The sequence below is a fragment of the Zonotrichia leucophrys genome, unplaced genomic scaffold (assembly GCF_028769735.1).
Source record: "Zonotrichia leucophrys gambelii isolate GWCS_2022_RI unplaced genomic scaffold, RI_Zleu_2.0 Scaffold_48_389894, whole genome shotgun sequence".
Lineage (NCBI taxonomy): Eukaryota > Metazoa > Chordata > Aves > Passeriformes > Passerellidae > Zonotrichia > Zonotrichia leucophrys.
In genome coordinates, this window is record NW_026992253.1 from 373,014 (window position 1) to 389,894 (window position 16,881).

The following is a 16,881-nucleotide window of genomic DNA, read 5'->3' on the forward strand; positions in this document are numbered from 1 at the left end:
GCCCTTTTAAGAGCGGGAAGGGGCGGGGCTTTGCTGCGGCGGGAGGGGCGGGGCGCTCTGGTCACGTGGCGGCGGATCCGGAAGTGGCGCGCGGTCACGTGGGCGGGCATGGCGGAGCCCGAGCTCCGCGTGAATGCGGCGTTCGCGGAGCGCTACGGGCGGTACCGGCGGCGGGAGGAGCTGCAGCGGCGTGAGGCACCGGGAACGGGGGGAACCGGGATGGGAACGGGGCTGGGAACCGGGAACGGGCGGTACCGGCGGCGGGAGGAGCTGCAGCGCCGTGAGGCACCGGGAACGGGGAGAACAAGAACGGGGACCGAGCTCGGAAGGGGAGAACGGGACCAGGAACGGGACCCGCGATCGGGGGGAACCGGTGGCTCCCGGTGCTGACCGCTCCCGGTGCCCCCGGTGCCGATTTGGTCCCGGTCCCGGTTCTCCGGTTTCCCCCGGTGCCGGTTCCGATCGCTCCCGGTCTCCCCCCGGCAGTGCGGGACCGTTACGGTGACACCGCCGACAGCGGCGACAGCTCCAGCTCCGAGTCCAGCGGGGACGATGTGGTGAGCGGGGGGCGGGATCCCGGTACCGGTGACCCCCCGGTAACCCCTCCGTGACCTCCCGGTGACCCCCGGTCCCCCCCCCTCCAGGCCCTGGACCCCCGCGAGGAGCGCGAGTTCTACCGGACGCTGGCGCTGCTCAAGACGCGCGACCCCCGCATTTACCGGGCGGACACGGCGTTCTACACCGGCACCGGTACCGGGATATGGGGGGGAACCGAACCGGGATGGGGGGAACCGAACCGGTACCGGGATGGGGGGGGAACCGGAGCGGGGGTCCCGGAACCGGCCCGAGCTCACCCTGAGCCCCCCCAGGGGACGATGAGGACGATGAAGATGATGAGGATGATGATGATGATGAAGAGCGCCGGGCCCGGCCGATGTTCCTGAAGGATTACGAGCGGAAGGTGGTGCTGGAGCACGAGGGGTGAGTGGGAATTTGGGGAGGGGGCTCTGGGGGTCCCGAGCCCCCCCCGGGGCTGCCCTGACCTTCATCCCCCCCCCTGCAGGAAATACGTGGATGAGGAGGATGAGGAGGATGAGGAGGCAGCGGCCAAGCGGAGGAAGGTGAGAGGGGACCCCCCCCCAAAATCCCATTTTCCCCCCAAAATCCCATTTTTCCCCCCTCAAATCCCTTTTTGTCCACAAAATCCCTTTTTTCCCCTCAAAATCCCGCTTTGCCTCAAAATTCCCATTTTTTTCCTCTCCAAAATCCCAAGTTTTCCCTCAAATTCCCATTTTTTCCCCCCAAAATCCTATTTTTACCTCCAAAATCCCATTTCCCCCCAAAATCCCATTTTCCCCTCCCCAAATTCCCATTTTTTTCACCCAAATTCCCATTTTCCCCCCAAGTTCCTATTTTTTTCCCCAAAATCCTATTTTTCCTCCAGAATCCCCCTTTAGTCTCCCCAAAATCCCTTTCTGCCCCCCAAAATCCCATTTTTTTCCCAAAATTCCCATTCTCCTCCCCCAAATTCCCATTTTTTCCCTCAAAATCCCTTTTTTTTCCCCCAAAATAATCTCTTTTTTCCCCCAGGCCGAGGCCTCCCCCAGCTACGCCGAGGAGCAGCGGCAGCTCAAGGAGAGGTCGGGGGGATTTTGGGGGGAAAAATGGGAATTTGGGGGAGAGGAATGGGATTTTGAGGAAAAAAAAAGGGATTTTGGGGGGGTCTCTGTGATCTGGGGAGTTTCTGTCATTTTGAGGGGGGGTGTCTCTGATTTTGGGGAGGGGTCTCTGTGATTCTGGGGGCCTCTATTATTTTTCGGGAGGGGTCTTTGTGATTTTTTGGGGGGTCTCTGTGACTTTTGGGGGTCTCTGTTATTTTTGGAGAGGTCTCTGCGATTTTTGAGGAGGGGTCTGTGTGATTTTTGGGGGCCTCTGATTTTTGGGGGTCATGGGGATTTTGGGGAGGGGTCTCTGTGATTTTGGGGAGGGGTCTCTGTGATTTTTTGGGGGTCTCTGTGACTCTTGGGGGTCTCTATGATTTTGGGGAGGGGTCTCTGTGATTTCTGTGGGTCTCTATTATTTGGGGGTCTCTATTATTTTTGGGGAGGGGTCTCTGTGACTTTTGGGGTCTCTATTATTTTTGGGAGGGTCTCTGAGATTTTTGGGTGGGTCTCTGTGACTTTGGGGGGTCTCTATGATTTTGGGGAGGGGTCTCTGTGATTCTGGGGGCCTCTCTTATTTTTGGGGAGGGGTCTCTGTGATTTCTGGGGGTCTCTGTGATTTTTGAGGAGGGGTCTGTGTAATTTTTGGGGCCTCTGATTTTTGGGGGTCATGGGGATTTTGGGGAGGGGTCTCTGTGATTTTTTGGCAGGTCTCTGTGATTTTTGGGGGTCTCTATTATTTTTGGGGAGGGGTCTCTGTGATTTCTGTGGCTCTCTATTATTTTGGGGAGGGGTCTCTGTGACTCCTGGGGGTCTCTGTGATTTTGGGGAGGGGTCTCTGTGATTTCTAGGAGTCTCTATGATTTTGGGGAGGGGTCTCTGTGATTTCTGGGGGTCTCTATTATTTTGGGGAGGGGTCCCCGGCCCCGGGGCTGACCCTGGCCCCCTCCCCTCCCCCCCCCGCAGTTTCAGAGCCTTCGTGGCCGAGAGCGAGGATGAGGAGGGCGATGAAGGCGGGGGGGGGGCTCTGCTGCGGCCCCGGGAGCGGAGCCGGGAGGAAAAGGTGAGGGGGGGTCCCTGGGGGGGGCTTCCGGGACCCCAGGGGGGGATTTGGGGAGGTTTGGGGGGGTCCTGGGGGAGAATTGGGGAGGGGTTGGGGGGTCCTGGGGGAGATTTGGGGAGGGGGGGATTTGGGGGTCCTGGGGGAGATTTGGGGGGTTCTGGGGGTTTTTGGGGGTGTTTTTGGGGGTCTCAGGGCAGTTTTTGGGGAGGTTTTTGGGGGTCTCGGGGTGTTTTTGGGGGGTTTTTGGGGGTGTTTGGGGGGGGGTTTGGGGGTCTCAGGGGGTTTTTGGGGCAGTTTTTGGGGGTCTCTCACTGTTCTCCCCCAGGCCCAGGATCAGCAGCAGTACCTGGGGAGGGGGTGTTTTTGGGGAGGTTTTTGGGGGTCTCAGGGCAGTTTTTGGGGGTGTTTTTGGGGAGGTTTTTGGGGGTCTCAGGGCAGTTTTTGGGGGTTTTTGGGGGGTTTTTGGGGGTCTCTCACTCCATTTGCCCCCCCAGGCCCAGGAACAGCAGCAGTACCTGGGGAGGGGGGGGGGGGTTTGGGGGGCTCAGGGCAGGTTTTGGGGGGTGTTTTTGGGGGTCTCTCACCGTTCTCCCCCCAGGCCCAGGATCAGCAGCAGTACCTGGGGAGGGGGTGATTTCGGGGAGGTTTTTGGGGGGTTTTGGGGGTCTCAGGGCAGTTTTTTGGGGGGTTTTTGGGGGTCTCAGCCCCGTTTCCCCCCCAGGCCCAGGATCAGCAGCAGTACCTGGGGGAGGGGTGATTTCGGGGAGGTTTTTGGGGGGTTTTGGGGGTCTCAGGGCAGTTTTGTGGGGTGTTTTTGGGGGGGGGTTTGGGGGTCTCAGGGGTGTTTTTGGGGCAGTTTTTGGGGGTCTCTCACCCCGTTTCCCCCCAGGCCCAGGAACAGCAGCAGTACCTGGGGAGGGGGTGTTTTTGGGGAGGTTTTTGGGGGCCTCGGGGGTGTTTTTGGGAGGTGTTTTTTGGGGAGGTTTTTGGGGGTCTCAGGGCAGTTTTTGGGGTGTTTTGGGGGGTTTTTGGGGTCTCTCACTGTTCTCCCCCCAGGCCCAGGAACAGCAGCAGTACCTGGGGAGGGGATGTTTTTGGGGGGGGTTTGGGGGTCTCAGGGCAGTTTTTTGGGCAGTTTTTGGGGTGCTTTAGGGGCAGTTTTTGGGGGTCTCAGGGGTGGTTTTGGGGGTTTTGGGGGTCTCAGGGCAGTTTTTGGGGGTCTCTCACCCCATTTCCCCCCAGGCCCAGGAACAGCAGCAGTACCTGCGTTGGCTGCAGGGCCAGGCCGAGCCCCCCCCGGAGCCCCTGCAGGACCTGGTGAGGGGCTGGGGTCTGAAAATGGGGCTGGGGTCTGGAAATGGGGCTGGGGCTCTGAAAATGGGGCTGGGGGCTCTGGAAATGGGGCTGGGGGCTCCATTGAGGGGCTGGGGCTCTGGAAATGGGGCTGGGGGCTCTGGAAATGGGGCTGGGGGCTCTGGGGGGCTCCCAAGTGTGACCCCCACCCTATATTCTCCAGGAGCCCCTGCAGGACCTGGTGAGGGGCTGGGAGGGGGGGGTCCTGAGGGTCTGGGGTCTCTGGGGATGGGTCTGGGGGCTCTGGGGGGGGTCCCAGGTGTGACCCCAGCCCCATTTCCCAGTTGCCCCTGCAGAGGTTCTGGGGATGGGTCTGGGGGCTCTGGGGATGGGTCTGGGGTCTCGGGGGGGTGGTCCCAGGTGTGACCCCAGCCCCATTTCCCAGGAGCCCTTGCAGCAGCTCTGGGGATGGGTCTGGGGGCCCTGGGCATGGTTGGGGGGTGGTCCCGGGTGCGACCCCAGCCCCATTTCCCCCCAGCTGCCCCTGCAGCGGTTCTGGGGATGGGTCTGGGGGCTCTGGGGATGGGGCTGGGGTCTTTGGGGGGTGGTCCCGGTGCGACCCCAGCCCCATTTCCCAGGAGCCCCCGCAGCGGTTCTGGGATGGGTCTGGGGTCTCTGGGGATGAGTCTGGGGTCTCGGGGGGGTGATCCCAGGTGTGACCCCAGCCCCATTTCCCCAGTTGCCCCTGCAGAGGTTCTGGATATGAGTCTGGGGGCCCTGGGGATGGTTGGGGGGTGGTCCCGGGTGCGACCCCAGCCCCATTTCCCCCCAGCTGCCCCTGCAGCCCTTCTGGGATGGGTCTGGGGGCTCTGGGGTGGTCCCGGGTGCGACCCCAGCCCCATTTCCCCCCAGGTGCCCCTGCAGCGTTTCTGGTCGGACCCGGCGCTGGAGCCGGGCGAGCGCTTCCTGCGGGATTACCTGCTGGGCAACGGCTTCCGGGAGCGCGAGGAGGAGGAGGAGGAGGGCGAGGAAGGGTGAGCGGGGCACCCCCGACCCCTCAGGGCACCGCCAGACCCATTAAAGCACCCCAGACCCCTTAGAGCCCCCCCAGCGCCCCCAGACCCTTTAGAGCCCCCCCAGACCATCCCCACCCTTCATGGGACAAAGGGGAGCAGCTCCTGCAGCCGCCACTGGATTCGGAGTGGGGACCCCCTGTGACCTCCCCCAGACCCAAATGACCCCCCTGACCCCTTAGGACCCCCCAGACCCTTTAGATCCCCCCCAGAGCGCCCCCAGACCCCTCAGAGCCCCCCCAGACCATCCCCACCTTTCCCTGGGACAAAGGGGAGCAGCCCCAGGATGTGGAGTGGGGACCCCCTGTGACCTCCCCCAGACCCAAATGACCTCCCCTGACCCCTTAAGACCCCCCAGACCCTTTAGAGCCCCCCCAGAGCCCCCAGACCCATTAGAGTCCCCCCAGACCCATTAGATCCCCCCCAGACCATCCCCACCTTTCCCTGGGACAAAGGGGAGCAGCTCCTGCAGCCGCCACAAGAGGTGGAGTGGGGACCCCCTGTGACCTCCCCCAGACCCAAATGACCTCCCCTGACCCCTTAGGACCCCCCAGACCCTTTAGAGCCCCCCCAGAGCACCCCCAGACCCATTAGATCCCCCCCAGACCATCCCCACCCTTCCCTGGGACAAAGGGGAGCAGCCCCAGGATGTGGAGTGGGGACCCCCTGTGACCTCCCCACGACCCAAATGACCTCCCCTGACCCCTTAGGACACCCCCAGACCCATTAGAGCCCCCCCAGAGCGCCCCCAGACCCATTAGAGCCCCCCCAGACCATCCCCACCCTTCATGGGACAAAGGGGAGCAGCCCCAGGATGTGGAGTGGGGACCCCCTGTGACCTCCCCCAGACCCAAATGACCCCCCTGACCCCTGGGACCCCCTCTAGTGCCCCCCCAGACCCCTTAGGGCACCCCCAGACCCTTTTAGAGCCCCCCAGAGCGCCCCCAGACCCATTAGAGCCCCCCCAGACCATCCCCACCCTTCATGGGACAAAGGGGAGCAGCTCCTGCAGCAGCCACAGGAGTTGGAGTGGGGACCCCCTGTGACCTCCCCCAGACCCAAATGACCCCCCGTGACCCCTCTATGACCCCCGTGACCCCCCAGTTTGGCCGTGCCCCCCCTGGATGACTCCTCGGACGAGGGGGAGCTGTTCCTGCAGCGCCAGCAGGATTTCGAGCGCCGCCACAATTTCCGCTTCGAGGAGCCGGGGGCGGCCCAGGTGGGGCAAAATCGGGGGGCGGGGGGCAAAAATTGGGGGTCGGGGGGTGAAAATTGGGGTCTGGGGGCCAAAAATTGGGGGGGCAAAAAAAAAAATGGGGGCATTTGGGGTGAAAATTGGGTGAGGGAATGGGGGAGGTTTAGAGGGTGGGGCGGGGATTCGTGGGGTGGAATTTGGGGGGGGGGAGGCAGTTTTGGGGGAGTTCCGGTCCTGGATTTGGGGGTGATCTTCGGGCATGTGGGGTCCTCCTGACTGGGGCAGATTTTGGGGTCAGTTTTGGGTCCCGGAAAGGGTCCCTGAATTGGTGTGGGGGTTAATTTTGGGGATTTTGGGGGCAGTTCCGGGGGTCCCTGCCCTCTTTTGGGGGGTTAGCATTTTGGGGTCCTGTCCAGCCAACCAAGGGGGGTCCCTGAATTTGGGGTCAGTCCCGAGGGGGTACTCTATCTCACCCCATTCCAAGGGGGTCCCTGAAATTGGGGTCAGTTCTGGGGGTCCATTTCATCCCCACCATTTCCGGGGGTCCCTGAATTTGGGGGTCGTCTCCCTGGGGGTCCCTGAATTTGGGGGCAGTTCCGGGGGTCTCTCACCCCATTTCCCGGGGGTCCCTGAATTTGGGGTCAGTTCCGGGGGTCCGTTTCATACTACCCCATTTCCCGGGGGTCCCTGAATTTGGGGGCAGTTCCGGGGGTCCCTGAATTTGGGGTCAGTCCCGGGGGTCTCTCACCCCATTTCCCGGGGGTCCCTGAATTTGGGGGCAGTTCCGGGGGTCCCTGAATTTGGGGTCAGTTCCGGGGGTCCCTGACCCCTGTTTGTGGGGATTGATTTGGGGATTTTGGGGGTCCCACACTGGGGCAGATTTTGGGGGTAATTCTGGGGGTCCCTGAATTTGGGGTCAGTCCCGGGGGTCTCTCACCCCATTTCCCGGGGGTCCCTGAATTTGGGGTCAGTCCCGGGGGTCCCTCACCCCATTTCCCGGGGGTCCCTGAATTTGGGGGCAGTCCCGGGGGTCTCTCACCCCACTCCCCCCCAGCTGCAGAGCTTCCCCCGCTCCATCCCCTCCTCGGTGCGGCGCCGGGACGAGCGGCGCAAGGAGAAACGGGAGCAGCTCCGCGAGAGGAAGAGGAAGGTGAGGAAGATCCCAGGGGGTTTTGGGGGGTCCCGGCAGCCCCCCCAGGAGCCCCCAGACCCATTTGGGTGCCCCCAGGAGCGCGCCCGGCGCCGGGAGGAGCTGAAGCAGCTCAAGAAGCTGAAGCTGCAGGAGCTGCGGGCGCGGCTGGAGCGGATCCGCGAGGCCTCGGGCGCCGGAGCCTTCGGCCTCAGCCTCGGCCTCCTCCAGGAGGATTTCGACCCCGCGCGCCACGACCAGATCATGAACGTGGGTGACCCCCGAAAAAAACCCCAAAAATCACACCCAAAAACCGCAAAAATCACAGCCAAAACATCCCCAAAATCACACCCAAAACACCCAAAAATCCCCACTTAACTCCCCCAAAATGCCCCCAAAAATCCCCCCCAAAAACCCCAAAAATCACACCCAAAACACCCCCAAAATCCTACCCAAAAACCCCCAAAAATCCCACATTAAACTCCCCCAAAATCCCACATCCTGAATCCACCCAAAAACCACCACCAAATCCACCCAAAACCCCCAAAAATCACACACAAAACACCCCCGAAATCCTACCCAAAAACCTTCAAAAATCCCACCAAAATCCTACCCAAAACCCCCAAAAATCACACACAAAACCCCCAAAATCCACCCAAAAACCCTCAAAAACCCCCAAAATCCCCACCCAAAACCCCAAAAATCCCCCAAAAATCACCCCAAAAACCCAAAATCCACAAAACCCCCAAAATCCCACCCCCAAAACCCCAAAACATCCACCCAAAACCCCAAAAAAATCCCACCCAGAAACCCCAAAATCCCCCATAACCCAAAATCCCTACCCCAAAACCCCCCAAAAATCCCCCAAAATCCCCAACCCAAAATTCCCCCAAAACCCCAAAATCCCCCCAAAACCCCAAAACCCCCAAAATCCCCATTACTACCCCAAAATCCCCCAAAACTCCCCCAAAAACCCCCAAAATCCCCCCCCAAAACCCCCAAAATCTTCCCAAAATCCCCCAAAAACCCCCAAAATCCCCCAAAAATCCCCCAAAATTCCCCCAGCCCCAAAAATCCCCCAGAATCCCACCCTGAGCCCCCCCAAACCCCCCGTGCCCCCAGGAATGCTTTGGGGACGATTACTACGGCCGGGGCGAGGAGGAGAAGCCGCACTTTGAGGAAGAGGAGGGGCTGGATGGTGAGTGGGGGTCCTGGGGGGTCCTGGGGGGTCCCTGGTGTGTGGGGACCCCTCCCCAATCCCGTGTGTGCCCCCCCCCCCCCCCAGATGATTGGAACTGGGACACGTGGACGGGGCAGGAGGAAGAGGAAGGAGAGGAAGAGGAGGGGGAGCCCCCGAGGGAGCCGCACTGCGAGGACCCCGACTTCGTGGTGAGGAGGAGGAGACCCCTCCCCAAAACTGTGACACCCCCTGAGCTTGGAATGAGCCCCCCCAAAGCTGCGACCCCCCCCTCACTTCGGAATGAGCCCTCCCAAAACTGTGACCCCCCCCCCCCCACTTTGGAATGGCTCCCCAAAACTGTGACCCCCCCCCCCAACTTTGGAATGAGCCCCCAAATCTGTGACCCCCCCCAACCTCCAAAATTGCACCCCCCCCTTTGGAATGAGCCCCCCAAAAGTGTGACCCCCCCCAACTTTGGAATGAGCCCTCCAAACCTGTGACCCCCCCTCACTTTGGAATGAGCCCTCCCAAACTGCTGACCCCCCCAACTTTGGAATGAGCCCTTCCAAATCTGTGACCCCCCCAACTTTGGAATGAGCCCTTCCAAATCTGTGACCCCCCCTACTTTGGAATGAGCCTCCCAAACTGTGACCCCCCCCACTTTGGAATGAGCCCTCCCAAATCCTGTACCCCCCCAACTTTGGAATGAGCCCCCTCCCAAAATTGTGACCCCCCCCTCAAAATGAACCCCCAAAATTGTGACCCCCCTCCCCCACTGAACTCGTCACAGGGATGGGGGGTGGTCTCTGACTGGGGGGGGGGTCTTGGTTGGGGGGGTGCAGCCCCTCCCCACTGGCCCCGCCCCCCCCACTGACCCCCCCCCCCCACTGACCCCGCCCCCTCCCCACTGACCCCGCCCCTCCCCCCCCACAGATGGACGCCGATTTCGCCCCCGGGCCCCCCCCCGACCCCGCAGCCCCCCCGGGCCGGGCCCCTCCCCCCCAAACCGGGGGTCCCGGGGGGCGGCGGCGGCGCCGGGGGGGGCTCCTGAGGGAGGCGCTGGAGCGGGAGAAGCCCCCGTTCGACCCCGGTGAGTGAGAGACCCCTCCCCAAATTACTGAGAGAGACCCTTGAGAGACCCCAAATCCCTGAGAGACCCCTGAGAGACCCCAAATACCCGAGAGACCCTCCCCAAATTACTGAGACCCTTGAGAGACCCCTCCCCAAATTCCTGATATCCCCCAAATCCCTGAGAGACCCCTCCCCAAATTCCTGAGAGACCCCAAATACCTGAGACCCCTCCCCAAATTACTGAGAGAGACCCCTGAGAGACCCCCAAGTACATGAGAGAAACCCCAAATCCCTGAGACCCCTCCCCAAATTCCTGATACCACCAAATCTCTGAGACCCCCCCAAATTACTGAGACCCTTGAGAGACCCCTCCCCAAATTCCTGAGAGACCCCAAATTCCTGAGAGACCCCAAATCCCTGAGAGACCCCTCCCCAAATCCCTGAGAGACCCCCCTTCTACCCCGGTGAGTGAGAGGGGGGACCCTCAACACCTTACAGAGCCCCCTCCCCAAATACCTGAGGAACCCCGAACACCTGAGAGCTCCCAAAAGCTGAGAGAGACCCCCCCCAAACTCAGCTCAGAGAGACCCCAAACCCAACCCAGGACCCCCCTGGGACCCCCAGGACCCCCCAAAACCCAACCCAGGACCCCCCTGAGACCCCCCTGAGAACCCCAGACGCCCCCAGACCCCCAGGACCCCCCGTTCCCCAGCCCAGGGCCCGTTTGAGCAGTACCTGGACGAGTTTTACGCTCTGGATTTCGAGGACCTGATCGGGGACCTCCCGTGCCGCTTCAAATACCGGCGGGTGCTGCCCTGCGACTTCGGGCTCAGCACCGACGAGGTGAGACCCCCACCCAAATCCCCAAATCCCCCCCAAACCCTCCCCAAATCCCCCCCAAATACCGGCGGGTGCTGGGACCCCCAAACCCTCCCCAAATACCGGGGGCACCGGGACCCCCCAACCCTCCCCAAATACCGGCGGGTGCTGCCCTGCGACTTCGGGCTCAGCACCAACGAGGTGAGACCCCCCGGGACCCCCACCCAAATATCGGGGGGCACTGGGACCCCCCCAAACCTCCCCCAAAGCCCCCAATATCCCCTCAAAGCCCCCCAAACCTCCTTCAAACCCCCAAACCTCCCTAAGACCCCCCAAATCCCCCCCAAACCTCCCCCAAATCCCCCCCAACCTTCCCCAAACCCCCCAAATTCCCTCCAAACCCCCCAAATTTTCCCCAAAGCCCCCAATGTCCCCCCCTAAACCTCCTGAATCCCCCCAAACCTCCCTAGGACCCCCCCAAACCTCCCCCAAACCTCCCCAATGTCCCCTCAGACTCCCCCAAATCCCCCCAAACCCCCCAATTCCCTCCAAATCCCCCCAAAACCTTCCCCAAACCCCCCCAAATTCCCTCCAAACCCCCCAAATTTTCCCAAACCCCCCCAAACCTTCCCCAAACCCCCAAGACCCCCCCAAACCCCCCAATGTCCCCCCTAAACCTTCCTGAATCCCCCCAATGTCCCCCAAATCCCCCCAAACCCCCGCTGTCCCCCCAGATCCTGGCGGCCGATGACAAGGAGCTGAACCGCTGGTGCTCCCTGCGCAAGACCTGCATGTACCGGTGAGGGTGGGGGGCTCTGGGGACCCCCCCCCGGGTTATTTGGGGAGGGGTCTCACAGCCCCCTCCCCTCGCAGCTCGGAGCAGGAGGAGCGCCAGGACCAGGCCAATTACCGGCGGCGGGCGCAGAACCTCAGCAAGAAGCACCAGATCCTGCGCTCGCTCGTGGCTGAGTATGGGGGGCTTTGGGGGGCTTTGGGGGGCTTTGGGGGGCTTTGGGGTGCCCCGACCCCCCCTCACCGCCATCATCACCCTCACAGCCCCGAGGATGAGGAGGAGGAGGCGGCGGCGAAGCCGAAATTCGGGAAGAAGCACCGGGAGAAGAGGAAGCGCCGGGAGGGGAAGGGGAAGGGGGCGACCCCCGAGACCCCCCCAGCGACCCCCGGGGGTCCCCGGCGGGGGGGGGGCGCCCCCCTGGGCCCGGCCGTGCGCCTGGGGGGCCGCGAGTTCAGCGGGAGGAGGTTGGAAGCCTTCGGCCTCAACGCGCGGCGGCTGCGGATGCGGCAGCTGAGGAGGGAGCGGGGCCGGGGGAACGGCGGGGAAAATAACGGGAAAAACGGGAAAAATCACGGGAAAAATCCCGGGAAAAATCCCGGGGAAAACGAGAAAAATCCCGAGAAAAACGAGAAAAATCCTGGAGAAAATCCCGAGAAAAATCCTGGGGAAAGCGGGAAAAATCCTGGGAAAAGTCCTGGGAAAAACTCATGGAAAAATCCCGAGAAGAATCCCGAGAAAAACTCATGGAAAAATCCCGAGAAAAATCCTGGGGAAAATGGGAAAAATCCCGGGGAAAATCCCGGGAAAAACGAGAAAAATCATGAGAAAAATCCCGGGAAAAATCCTGGGAAAAATCCCGGGGAAAACGAGAAAAATCCTGGGAAAAATCCCGAGAAAAACGAGAAAAATCCTAGGAAAAATCCCGAGAAAAACTCATGGAAAAATCCCGAGAAAAACGAGAAAAATCCCGGGGAAAACAGGAGAAATCCTGAGAAAAGTCCTGGGAAAAACTCATGGAAAAATCCCGAGAAGAATCCCGAGAAAAACTCATGGAAAAATCCCGGGGAAAATGGGAAAAATCCTGAGAAAAGTCCTGGGAAAAACTCATGGAAAAATCCCGAGAAGAATCCCGAGAAAAATTCATGGAAAAATCCTGGGCAACATGAGAAAAATCCCGAGAAAAACTCTGGGAAAAACACCGGGAATACCGAGAAAAATACCGGGAAAAATACCTGGAATACTGAGAAAAATCCTGGGAAAAACCTCGGGAAAAATGAGAAAAATTCAGGGAAAAATCCTGGGAAAAACCCCGAGGAAACAGCAGCCGTCAATGGGAAAAAACAGAAACGCAGGAAAAACGCCCCAAACCGCCAGGAAAATACCTGAAACCGTCAGGAAAGCACCCGAAATTCTTGGGAAAACACCAAAACCACCTCAAAAATCTCCAGCAGTTCTGGAGAAGCCCCAGAACCGCCCAAAAAACATCGAAAATGTCCCAGAAAAGCCCCAGAAGCCCCTAAAAAACATCAAAAATGTCCCAGAACCCCCCAAAAATCAACGAAAATGCCCCAGGGACGCCGAGCTCGATTCAAGTTCTCTTTATTTGGGGGGGGGTCCTGAGTGGAGCAACAATAAATAACAGATACCCCCCCCCACCCTGAGCAGCCTCTGACAGTGAACGGGGAATTTGGGGAGGGGTCCCGGGAATTTGGGAGGGGTCCCGGGAATTTGGGGAGGGGTCCCGGGAATTTGGGGGGGGTCCCGGAATTTGGGGGGTTCGGGAATTTGGGGGGGGTCCCGGAGTGTGTGTGTATGGGGGGGGGGGCAGTAGTGACCCAAACCAGCCCCAATTTGAGGAGGGGGCGATGCCCGCAGCCCCCCCCCCCACCCCCCCAGGCCGATCCAGTGTTTTGGGGAGGGGTCCGGGGGGGTCACAGCAGCACAAACTCCTCCAAATTGGGGTTTTTGGGTTTTTTGGGGCGTTTTCCCCGCCGGGGGGGGGCGGGGGGCGGCCTGGGGGGGGCGTCCAGGGCCTGGTCCTGAGCGAGACCCTCGGCCAGGCTGAAAATGGGGTAACAGCGCTCCGGGGCCGAGGGGGGGGCCAGCACCTGCAAAACGGGTCAGAACCGGGAAATGGGTTGGAACCGGAAAATGGGTTAGAACTGGGAAAATGGGGGGTCAGAACCGGAAATGGGGGGGTTAGAACCGGAAATGGGGGGTCAGAAACCGGGAAAATGGGTTGGGAACCGGAAATGGGGGGTCAGAACCGGGAAAATGGGTTGGAACCGGAAATGGGGGGGTCAGAACCGGAAATGGGGGGTCAGAACCGGAAATGGGGGGGTTAGAACCGGGAAAATGGGGGGTCAGAACCGGAAATGGGTTAGAACCGGGAAAATGGGGGGTCAGAACAGGGAAATGGGGGGGGACAGGACTGGGAAATGGGTTGGAAACCGGGAAATGGGGGGTCAGAACCGGGAAAATGGGTTGGAACCGGAAAATGGGTCAGAACCGGGAAAATGGGTTGGAACCGGAAATGGGGGGTCAGAACCGGAAATGGGTTGGAACCGGGAAATGGGGGGGAAAACACCGGGAAATGGGGGGGACAGAACCGGAAATGGGGGGGTCAGCAACAAGAAATGGGGGGGTTAGAACTGGGAAATGGGGGGGACAACACCGGGAAATGGGGGTTCAGAACCGGGAAAATGGGGGATCAGAACTGGAAATGGGGGGGGCAGAACCGGAAATGGAGGGACAACACTGGGAAATGGGGGGAAAACACCAGGAATAGGGGGGCAGGTAAATGGGGGGGGTCAGCAACAGGAAATGGGGGTGTCAGAACTGGGAAATGGGGGTCAGCAATGGGAAAAGGCGGTAGACAAATCGGGAAAATGGGGGGGTGGGGTTAGAACTGGGAAAATGGGGGGAAAACACCGGGAAATGGGGGGGGTCAGAACCAGGAAATGGGGGGTCAGTAATGGAAATGGGGGGACAGCAAATGGGAAATGGGGGGGAACAGCATAGGGAAAAGGGGGTTCAGAACTGGGAAATGGGGGACAGGACTGGGAAATGGGGGGTTCAGTACTGGGAAATGGGGGATTCAGAACCGGGAAATGGGGGGGGGACAGGGCCGGGAAATGGGGGGTCAGTAATGGGAAATGGGGGGTTAGAACAGGAAATGGGGGGTCAGAACCGGGAAATTGGGGGGACAGCACTGGGAAATGGGGGGGATCAGCACCAGGAAAGAGGGGGGACAGCAAAGGGAAAAGGGGGTTCGGAACCGGGAAAAGGGGGTGTCAGTACCGGGAAAAGGGGGTGTCAGTACCGGGAAATGGGGCAGGGGGGGCACAGCGCTCCCCTTCCCCCCCCCGCACTCACCCGGGCCAGGTCCCCCCAGAGCCGGCCCAGCTCGGCGCCGCCGCTGTAGAAGCCGAAGGTGCAGCTCGGGTCCATCTTCCCGAAGGGCATTTTCCGCGGGAAGCAGCAGTGGAAGGACTGGGGGGGCAGGATAGGATTTTGGGGGGGGTCCCGTCACCCCCGTCACCCCCAGAGTGAGGCTGAATTTGGGGAGGGGGCGCCACCTGCAGCGGGAAATCCTCGCGGGCCGTGTCCACGCAGGGCTGGCACAGGTGCGGGTCCAGGTAGAGCAGGGAATCACCTGGGGGGGGGGCACGGAGGGTTTGGGACCCCCGGAGGGTTCGGGGACCCCCGGAAGGTTTGGGGACCCCCGGAGGGTTCGGGGACCCCCGGAAGGTTTGGGGACCCCCGGAGGGTTCGGGGACCCCCCCGGAGGTTTTGGGGACCCCCGGAAGGTTTGGGGACCCCCGGAGGGTTTGGGGACCCCCGGAGGGTTTGGGGACCCCCGGAAGGTTCGGGGACCCCCGGAGGGTTCGGGGACCCCCGGAAGGTTCGGGGACCCCCGGAGGTTTCGGGGACCCCCCGGAGGTTTTGGGGACCCCCGGAAGGTTTGGGGACCCCCGGAAGGTTCGGGGACCCCCGGAAGGTTCGGGGACCCCCGGAGGTTTCGGGGACCCCCCCCCCCCCGCGGGATCGGTACCTTGGAAGCCGAGGAAGAAGAGCGAGTGCCGCGGTTTGCCGCCGATGATGCCGAGGCAGGAACGGAGCCGCAGCAGCTCCTGAGGGCAGGGGGGGGACACGGTGGGACCGGGAACGGGAACGGGAACGGGAACGGGACAGGGAACGGGAACGGGAATGGGAACGGGAATGGGAATGGGAGCGGGAACGGGAACGGGAACGGGAATGGGAGCGGGAACGGGAGCGGGAGCGGGAGCGGGAACGGGAATGGGAACGGGAGCGGGAACGGGAACGGGAACGGGAATGGGAACGGGAACGGGAGCGGGAGCGGGAGCGGGAACGGGAATGGGAACGGGAACGGGAGCGGGAACGGGAACGGGAGCGGGAACGGGAGTGGGAACGGGAACGGGAATGGGAACGGGAATGGGAGCGGGAACGGGAACGGGAACGGGAGCGGGAACGGGAACGGGAATGGGAACGGGAACGGGAACGGGAATGGGAGCGGGATGGGAACGGGAACGGAGCGGGAACGGGAACGGGAGCGGGAACGGAACGGGGCGGGAACGGGAACGGGATCGGAGTGGAACGGGAACGGGAACGGAGCGGGAGCGGGAACGGGAGCGGGAACGGGAGCGGGAATGGGAGCGGGAATGGGAACGGGAGCGGGAGCGGGAACGGGAGCGGGAACGGGAACGGGATGGGAACGGGAACGGGAATGGCACCGGGATGGGCACCGGAAATGGCACCGGGAGCGGGATGGGATCGGGAACGGGAGTGGGAGCGGGAACGGCACCGGGATGGGCACTGGGATTGGCACCGGGAACGCCACCGAGACTGGAACAGCGCCGGGAACTGCACCGGGATCGGCACCACGAACGGCACCGGCACCGGCACCGACACCGGCAGGGGCGCCGGGAGCGCCCCCAGACCCACCTTGACGCACTCCACGTACACGGGGTTCAGGTTCTCGCCCCCCAAGCGCGCCGGCACCAGCAGGATGAGCCCGCGGGGCGGCTCCGGCTCCGCTGCTCCCGGTGCTCCCGGTGTTCCCGCTCCCGGTGCTCCCGCTCCCGGTGCTCCCGTTGTTCCCGGTCCCGGTGCTCCCGGTATTCCCGGTCCCGGTGCTCCCGTTGCTCCCGGTCCCGTTGTTCCCGGTCCCGTTGTTCCCGCTCCCGGTGCTCCCGGCCCCGTTGTTCCCGTTCCCGGTGCTCCCGGTGCTCCCGGTATTCCCGGTCCCGGTGCTCCCGCTCCCGTTGCTCCCGGTGCCCCGGGTCCCGTTGTTCCCGCTCCCGGTGCTCCCGGTATTCCCGGTCCCGGTGCTCCCGTTGTTCCCGATCCCGGTGCTCCCGGTATTCCCGCTCCCGATGCTCCCGTTGTTCCCGCTCCCGGTGCTCCCGGTATTCCCGGTCCCGGCATTCCCGGTGCTCCCGGCCCCGCTGTTTCCCCGTCAGGCTCGGCCCGCACCAACCTGGCCACGTCCCCTTTGTAAACTGCAATAAAGGGGAGGGGGCTGCTCATTCCCGCCCCCCCCCCCCGACCCCCCCCAAACCGGGACCCCCGCCCGGTTCCCCC

General features: G+C 62.1%; 2 protein-coding genes across 3 annotated transcripts; one reads left to right on the forward strand and one right to left on the reverse strand.

Moving 5' to 3' along the window:
• The first annotated feature begins 84 nt into the window (after positions 1 to 84).
• Positions 85 to 12,932, forward strand: KRI1 (KRI1 homolog). 2 transcript variants are annotated; one of them, XM_064737325.1, is made up of 19 exons: positions 85 to 190; positions 487 to 557; positions 645 to 751; positions 880 to 981; positions 1,064 to 1,121; positions 1,591 to 1,640; positions 2,628 to 2,724; positions 3,967 to 4,041; positions 4,930 to 5,051; positions 6,195 to 6,309; positions 7,340 to 7,435; positions 7,514 to 7,684; positions 8,537 to 8,612; positions 8,700 to 8,803; positions 9,528 to 9,684; positions 10,378 to 10,508; positions 11,219 to 11,283; positions 11,358 to 11,453; positions 11,541 to 12,932. In XM_064737325.1, exons 1-19 carry the CDS (start codon positions 109 to 111, stop codon positions 12,661 to 12,663), a joined length of 2,898 nt encoding a protein of 965 aa, XP_064593395.1. In that variant the 5' UTR covers positions 85 to 108; the 3' UTR covers positions 12,664 to 12,932. The 2 variants fall into 2 exon arrangements, with proteins under 2 accessions (XP_064593395.1, XP_064593394.1); XM_064737324.1 differs by having other exon boundaries at positions 645 to 750; positions 870 to 981.
• A 122-nt stretch (positions 12,933 to 13,054) lies between these two features.
• ATG4D (autophagy related 4D cysteine peptidase) lies at positions 13,055 to 16,799 on the reverse strand (the record flags this gene model as incomplete). Its single annotated transcript, XM_064737263.1, has 6 exons — positions 13,055 to 13,385; positions 14,653 to 14,769; positions 14,856 to 14,932; positions 15,332 to 15,410; positions 16,243 to 16,385; positions 16,496 to 16,799. Coding segments are annotated over 6 exons (897 nt in total), but the record flags the coding sequence as incomplete, so codon positions are not given.
• Positions 16,800 to 16,881: the final 82 nt, after the last annotated feature.